This window comes from Fukomys damarensis, unplaced genomic scaffold (assembly GCF_012274545.1).
Source record: "Fukomys damarensis isolate Sample0158 unplaced genomic scaffold, DMR_v1.0_HiC HiC_scaffold_32, whole genome shotgun sequence".
Classification (NCBI taxonomy): domain Eukaryota; kingdom Metazoa; phylum Chordata; class Mammalia; order Rodentia; family Bathyergidae; genus Fukomys; species Fukomys damarensis.
In genome coordinates this window covers 48,319,113-48,325,744 of record NW_022900944.1, presented here as the reverse complement: position 1 = coordinate 48,325,744, position 6,632 = coordinate 48,319,113, and the positions used below count along the sequence as shown (strand labels likewise).

Sequence of the window (6,632 nt, the reverse complement as noted above, 5' to 3'; positions counted from 1 at the left end):
CCCCGCCCCACGTCCTCAAGCCCCGCCCTCCCCGACTTCCGGACGCACGTGGTCATGTCGGAACCGGAGCTGCAGCTGGTGGCTCGGCGCATTCGCACCTTCCCCGACTTCCCCATCCCAGGCGTGCTCTTTAGGTGCAGACGAAAGCTGGGCCTGCGCGGCGCCTCCAGAGCGTTGGCGCCAGGTTAGTCGCGGGATCCTGCGGGCTGCACCCCCTGCCAGCCCGCGTCAACAGACTGTCCTTATGCAGGGACATCTCGCCTCTCCTGAAGGACCCCGAGTCCTTCCGCGCCTGCATCCGCCTGCTGGCCAGCCACCTGAAGACCGCGCACGGCGGCAAGATTGACTACATCGCAGGCCAGTGCCCTCCGTCCCCTCCTTCCCCACCTGATCCCCCTTGCCCATTTCCTCGTCCCTCCGCGCGCCCAGCCCTCTTTACTTTATCTCGCCTTGAATTAGCAACCCCTGTCCCACCTCTGGCCTCCGGCTTCCGGCCTACGTCTTCCCGCTGGGGCTGGCCACGCCCTGCCCTCGGTGTCGCTGGTGTCGGCCTGGCACCCGAAGGGTCAAGTTCTGCGGGGTTCGCGGCGCTGGGGGCGGGCTTCAGGGATTTGGTTAGCCTGGCAGGTGTAGGACTGGCCCGTCTCCTCCCCGGAAGGCCTGCAGGGTTTCAGGTTCCTGGCTGTACTGCCCAGAGCTTGCCCTCTGTCTCTGGGGACTTTGCTGAGCCACCTCCCTTTCTGCCAAGCATTCTGAGCTGTATCCTAGTAGGCCTTGGGCCCTAGAGCTCTGTCCACTGTGGGAGGTGCCTCGCACTGGAGGGCGAGCCCAAGACAGGGCCAGGGAGAACAGGTGGGCCTGCCAGGCATCCCCTCCCCACTGCCTGCCAGGACCTGCCGCCAAAATCCAGTGTGTGGGGTAGGGTCGCCTGGGAGCAGGCTGGGCTGGCCTCGGCCTCTGTTGTCACAGGTGCCGTCTTGGTAGACACTGCAGGTGGGAGTGGCAGGGTGCAGTGGACCCCAGCCGTCAGGGGCCAGGTGACTTCTCCAGAGCCACTCAGCCTCAGCCCACAGGATCCACTGGGTCCAGAGGTGGGCCAGCAAGTCTGGGTTCCCTTTGTCACTGTGGGAGCTGTTTGCCCCCCCAGCCTGGTCCCTGGTGGCCCCCATGCTGTCATGCTACCAGCTGCTGCCCAATGCTCCCTCCCCAATCCCACAGGCCTGGACTCCAGGGGCTTCCTGTTCGGCCCCTCGCTGGCCCAGGAGCTGGGCCTGGGCTTTGTGCTCATCCGGAAGCGCGGGAAGCTGCCAGGCCCCACTGTGTCTGCCTCCTATGCCCTGGAATACGGGAAGGTGAGTGGTCAGGGCCAGGCCACTGACACCAGGGTCTCTTGGTCCCTAGGGAGCATCTGGGACCTCAAGTGGAGCTGCTGCGGTTGCAGTAGACTTGGGAGTCAGAGAGGTTTCCACACTAGGCCACACTCACAAAGCCAGGAAATGTCGGGGTGGGATTGGAGCCAGGCTGGGCGAGTGGCCATATGCTGGCTCCCAGGTTCTGCAGCGTCCACTTCCTGTCTGCAGGCTGAGCTAGAGATTCAGAAAGATGCCCTGGAGCCCGGGCAGAAGGTGGCTGTGGTGGACGACCTGCTGGCCACTGGTGGTAAGAGCCTCCGGGACAGCCGGGGGCCTGGGGAGGGGCCTCAGCCCTGGGGCAGGAGACTGGCAGTGCCTCCTTGTTGTGCCAACCTCGCTCCGTCCCCCAGGAACCATGTGTACAGCCTGTGAGCTGCTGGGCCAGCTGGGGGCCGAGGTTCTGGAATGCGTGACCCTGGTGGAGCTGACCTCACTGAAAGGCAGGGAGAAGCTGGGGTCAGTCCCCTTCTTCTCTCTCCTGCAGTATGAGTGACACCATCTTCAACTGGACAAGCAACAGTTCACCCTGTGCCTTCAGTGACCTGTAGGGGCCACTGGCTGTAGCTGTTATTTCTGCTTATTGAGCATCTCCTTGGTGCAGTGACCAGCAACCACAGTTCTCCTGGGCTGTCCTGTGGGTTCCGGAAGTGTGGGGCCTGAGCAGAGCCACATCCAGACCAAAATCAATAAACAGCTTTGCTATACACATCTTGTCATCCTCTAGCGCACAGCATTGACCGGCTCCACCAGGCCTTGGCCTCGCTACTGCAGCCCCAGCTGGGACAAGCGTTCAGCACCTGTTTGTGGCTGTCCCCTTCTGAGGACAGGCTGCACGGCTGCACAGGTCACGTAGGACTTGTCCCCATGTGGCCAGTGTCACCCCCTTGGCCTCCCTTTGTGGCCTAACAAGTGACTGCACTTGTAGTCTGGCAGGCCAGCTCCTTCTGCAGGTCCTGTGCCTCAGCCAATGTGACCCTGCTCCTCTAGGACCCGTAGTGACACCGGGCCACCTTCTCCATCTCCTAAAGTCCCATAACCTAAATTTGGCACCTTGACAGCCCACACGCACGATCTACCATCTCCCACCATAGCAGAAACTGCACTGAAAGGCAGTCATCTTGGTAGCAAAGTTTTATTTACATCTTACATGTCAGGCTTTATAAGAAACTAACAATTCGGAAATAGGTTTTCCTTCATGGCTTACGTATTTGAAGCTTGAAAAGGTTAAATTAGAAATAAGCAACCCAAACAGTCCTGCGGTGGATCACACTGAAATGCTGTTTCAGAAAGTCTAAAGGAGCTTAAATCTTACAGGTTATTTTAGCATAAAACCTAGAAAATGACAAGTTATCTTCATTCTACAGAGTCCGACCACACTGCCACTCAGAACCTGTCTTTTCATCCAGGCTGCCCAGAGGCCAGCACCCCCTGCTGGTCACATCTCTTGCAGGAGGGTCAGTGCAATGTGGGCAGCTCTGGGTCACCTCTGATCTCAGCCTGCGCCTGAGCCTTGGCCTTGGGCAGGACCCAGAACAAGCCTGTGGGTGGACATCAGTGTCCCCCACCGCGAGGTCACAGCTCACAGGCTCCAGGACCAGGGTGTGGGTTGGGGGGTTGGCAACCATACTGCCAGCTGTGCACAGTACCACTTCCTGTGCAACCCTCCTGGAGTTGGGCCCCCTTCCCGGCCTATGGCAGTGTCCCAAGGACTGCAGTCAGGCAGCAGAGGTCAAGTCTCACGGGACAAACACCACCAATACTGCACAAGACCCTAGGAGTCAAGAATGGGGACAGTGCAGCACACTGCTGATGGGAGCAGAGGCGCCTTGGGCTCCGCGTCCATCCTCGGTGGCCAGCTCACTGCCCCTCCTCAGCGCAGGCCTGGCAGGCCAGCCGTGCAGTGATACAGGCCAGGTCGGCGGCCTTGTCCAGCTTGATGTAAGTGTTGGCACGGATGCGGTGCAGGCTGAGCCAGTCAGGCAGCAGCTCACTGAGGAGCAGCAGGTGCTTCTCCATCTCCCCTGCAGAGGGAGGGCATGTGAGTCCCACAGACCTCCGCCCAGTTCCCACCTCCCAGCTGGGCTGCACAGCAACAAAGCACCCTTGGGGCTGAGCCTCTTGAGTGCCAACTGTGTGGACCGCGTCCTTGGGCCACAGTCCCCAGGGGTGCACTCCAGAAAGGGACACAGGGCCTCTTCGGCTGAAGCCCAAATACACAGAGCGGGGTCCCCAGTGGGCAGCCCTGGTGACCAGAGGCCTGGGAGGAGAGGACTCTGGTAAGGACCCCAGGGAGAACAGGTCTGTGAGGCCACAGGGAAGCCAACAACAAGGCTTCAGAGCCAGGCAGGCAACCTGAAGGCCATGATGCCCACACACAGCAGGTGCCAGTGGCTATCAGGAGAACAGTCCAAGTGCCTGCAGACACCCTGGTCGGGACTCGGAGCAGGGCTGTGCCCACCCTTGACTACACTCTGACTCACACGTACCCAGGCTCAGGGTGGCACGGCAGCTGCCCACCATCCTGGCGCAGGCCACTTCCATGGTGAGTGCAGGCTTTCGCTCAGACACAAACACACTGCGCAGCACGCGGGCCAGCTCGGGCAGCCGCTCCAGCCGCTGCAACCTCAGCTCGTGCTCTGGGCGCCGTGTCATCTGTGCCAGCTGTTTCTGGGCCTCCTTGGCACGGATCTGTAGTGGGTATGAGGCAGGTGAGCAAGTCACTGTGAGCCCCTACCCATCCCCGTTACTATCGCCATACACTCACCCGCTCTAGCAGAGCCTGGGGCACACCCTTCAGCGTGCCAGCAGGGGCGGTGGGTGGGCTGGCAGGGGTGGCTGGCAGTGCTGGGCCAGGGGACCCCGGGCTGCTAGGCTCTGCTGCACACAGGGCTGCGCGACTCAAGGCCTTCTCCATCTGCGGGTGGGCAAGGTTGGAGGGGAGGAGTCAAAGGGGTACTGTGTGCCAGCTCCGGCTCTGCCCCAAGTCCACCCAGGTCTTCCCCTCAGACCCTGGCACAATGTACAGGGCACCCAGGAGCAGCTCCTGGGGGGCGGAAGGGACGGCGCACAGCGGCTAAGCAGGGGCTCACAGCCCACCCCTCACTGGGTCAACTCTCAAGTGAGCCAAACATGGCATCAGGGCACCAAGAAGGCACTGCAAGTCTGGCCAGGCCGCCCCGCTGACCCCAGGACAAAGGGGCCGAGTTAGCCTGGCCAGCCTCACCCTGGGCGACATCAGGCTGCGGGCACAGGCGAGCACTTCCTGGGCACTGGTAAGTTTCTCCGTGGCGGGAGGCTGGGGCAGCTCGGCCGGTGCAATGTCTGGCACATCATCCACATCGAAGCGTGGGTGCCAGCGTGTCAGCTGGTCCTCGGGCACGGCCATGGGGGGGCTCAGGGAGGCCAGGAAGGCCTGAGGGAGAGGGGGCAGGTGACCACCTGGCTCGCTCTGCCAGGCCAGGACACCCACTGCCTGCCTAGTGCACGGTGCTAATCAAACACCTCCAAAGCCAGGTGAGGTGAGCCCCCGAGCTCACCAGCTCCATCCCACCGTACAGGGAGGACGGGGCTGCAGCTGGTCACACGAGGAGCAGCACCACAGCCGAGCAGCAGCTCACCTTGTGGTGCTCCTTGACCCGGTCCACCAGGTTTTGGCTGAAAACCTGACGCCGCTGTAGCAGACGCGAGGCTGTGAGCTGGGGGACAGCACCACCAGGCTCTGTGGGGAAGAGTCCAGGCTGAGCCCTAGTCCATGCTCGCCCCAGCCACCCTCTCCTCGAGATGTGTAGGTGCAGGTGGGGAAACTGAGGCTGCGGGTAAGGCCTGGACCAGCGCTCACCCCGGTCCAGCAGCGGCTCTATGGTGAGCTGGTAATCAGACTTCTTCATGTTGTCCTTGAAGGTGGGGATGTTGCGTTCCTGGCGGAAGCAGTAGGATGCAGGATACACAGTTTTGATCTGGCCCATGTTGTGCTCCTCAAAGCGCCTAGAGGAGGAGGCTGGATCAGAAGGAACCTGGCAGGGCTGGCTGCGGCCCAAGCAGGCTGAGCCTCCCCATGGCCCAGTTACCTGCGCATCATATCCTGGACCCCCCGCTTGACTTTGGCAAAGGTCACAGTCTCGGAGCGGTTGTGGAGCATGCCCACAATGGTGTCCATACTTCGAAACATCTCGGCCAGCACCTGGTACTTGTAGGGCAGCACGAGGCCTGGTGGGCCGGGCTGGGCCAGGGCATGGAAGCGCTGGTAGGCAGGTGTCTTCTGGCCACTGTGGAGAGGGAGCCAGCCTCAGGGAAAGCATCAGCCCACACCACCTCCAGGTCCTAGCAGGGCATGTGGCTGGGGACCCTCAGCCAGAGGTGCAAAACCACGCACCCTTCACAACGCCCTGGCGTGCTTCCACCTGTGAAGAGCAGCCCCAAGGGAAGGGGCACAGATGAGCCTCCGCTTCCTCTGTGCCAGTATGGTGGGCGCTCAGCGACCCCAGCAGCCTGGAGCCTCCCTTAGTCGGAGTGGACTAGCACAGCCGGTCCTCTGCCAGGTCCCTGGCCACCAGCCCCCGACTCACCATGGCTGCTCCGCAGCGCCCTCAGCCTCTGGTGGGCTGGGTTCCTCAGCAGCCTCCTGAGCCCCGGCCTTCAGTACCTGGACACGTGTGCCCAGTTCCCGGGCACGCTGAAGGCACAGCCGGAGCTCAGCGAGGGTGTCCTGGGAGGGGACCTGGGGACACAGGGTGTGTCAGGCCCGGCCAGCCACTCCCTGTCCTCCCCACCTCCCATGATGCTGCCTTCTCACCTTGTCCTTCGGCGCTGCTGGTGCAGGGGCAGAGGTTTTCTTCACTTTCTTGGCGGGCGAAGGACGGGCAGGGGAGCTGGGGATGTCTGGGGAACTGGGACAGGAATCCTGGTAGGAAGGAGGCCACAGGTGAGAGTGCCTGAGTGCAGGGTGTGCCCTGCCTACCGAAGCGGAGCCGGTCCGCAGCAGCCAGCCAGCAGGCAAGCAGGCTTGCCGGGCTCCCGGGGGCAGGAGCGGCGCTGGGGTCTGTTCGCCCTCTGCAGGCCGACCCTCACCTACCCTCCTTCTAACCTGGTCTCTGCCAGCAGGAAGTCGGGTCCGGGGTCAGACCCTCCGGCTTCTACCCAACTCAGGAGCCCCGGCCCAGGTCCTTGCCCCTCGCGCACCCACTCCGCACCTCACCTGCAGTGGGGCGCTGCGGGAGCCGC

At 62.5% G+C, this 6,632-nt stretch overlaps 2 protein-coding genes across 4 annotated transcripts in view; one reads left to right on the top strand and one right to left on the bottom strand.

Annotated features, from left to right (window-relative positions):
* Window positions 1-16: 16 nt before the first annotated feature.
* Aprt (adenine phosphoribosyltransferase) lies at window positions 17-2,118 on the top strand. Of its 3 annotated transcripts, none has more exons than XM_010627541.1 (5): window positions 17-134; window positions 251-357; window positions 1,219-1,352; window positions 1,581-1,659; window positions 1,897-2,118. In XM_010627541.1, the coding sequence occupies exons 1-5, from the start codon at window positions 55-57 to the stop codon at window positions 1,899-1,901; spliced, it is 405 nt and encodes a 134-aa protein (XP_010625843.1). In that variant the 5' UTR covers window positions 17-54; the 3' UTR covers window positions 1,902-2,118. The 3 variants fall into 3 exon arrangements, with proteins under 3 accessions (XP_010625843.1, XP_010625841.1, XP_010625840.1); XM_010627539.1 differs by having other exon boundaries at window positions 1,763-2,118; XM_010627538.1 differs by lacking the exons at window positions 1,219-1,352; window positions 1,581-1,659; window positions 1,897-2,118 and having other exon boundaries at window positions 251-987.
* Window positions 2,119-2,510: 392 nt separating this feature from the next.
* Cdt1 (chromatin licensing and DNA replication factor 1) overlaps window positions 2,511-6,632 on the bottom strand; it is an 8,036-nt gene continuing 3,914 nt past the window's right edge. The window contains exons 4-12 of the mRNA XM_010627626.2: window positions 6,205-6,528; window positions 5,978-6,129; window positions 5,480-5,677; window positions 5,251-5,396; window positions 5,030-5,130; window positions 4,636-4,824; window positions 4,177-4,326; window positions 3,899-4,100; window positions 2,511-3,433 (exon numbers count right to left, since the gene is read on the bottom strand). Of these exons, the coding sequence (XP_010625928.1) occupies window positions 3,270-3,433; window positions 3,899-4,100; window positions 4,177-4,326; window positions 4,636-4,824; window positions 5,030-5,130; window positions 5,251-5,396; window positions 5,480-5,677; window positions 5,978-6,129; window positions 6,205-6,528 (1,626 nt within the window). The 3' untranslated portion in view covers window positions 2,511-3,269. The remainder of the gene's footprint in view (window positions 3,434-3,898; window positions 4,101-4,176; window positions 4,327-4,635; window positions 4,825-5,029; window positions 5,131-5,250; window positions 5,397-5,479; window positions 5,678-5,977; window positions 6,130-6,204; window positions 6,529-6,632) is intronic.

Coding starts and splice junctions, on each gene's coding strand:
- Aprt (XM_010627538.1), top strand. CDS start 55: ATGTCGGAACCGGAGCTGCAGCTGGTGGCTCGGCGCATTCGCACCTTC. Junction 135..250: donor ATCCCAGGCGTGCTCTTTAG/GTGCAGACGAAA, acceptor GTCCTTATGCAG/GGACATCTCGCCTCTCCTGA.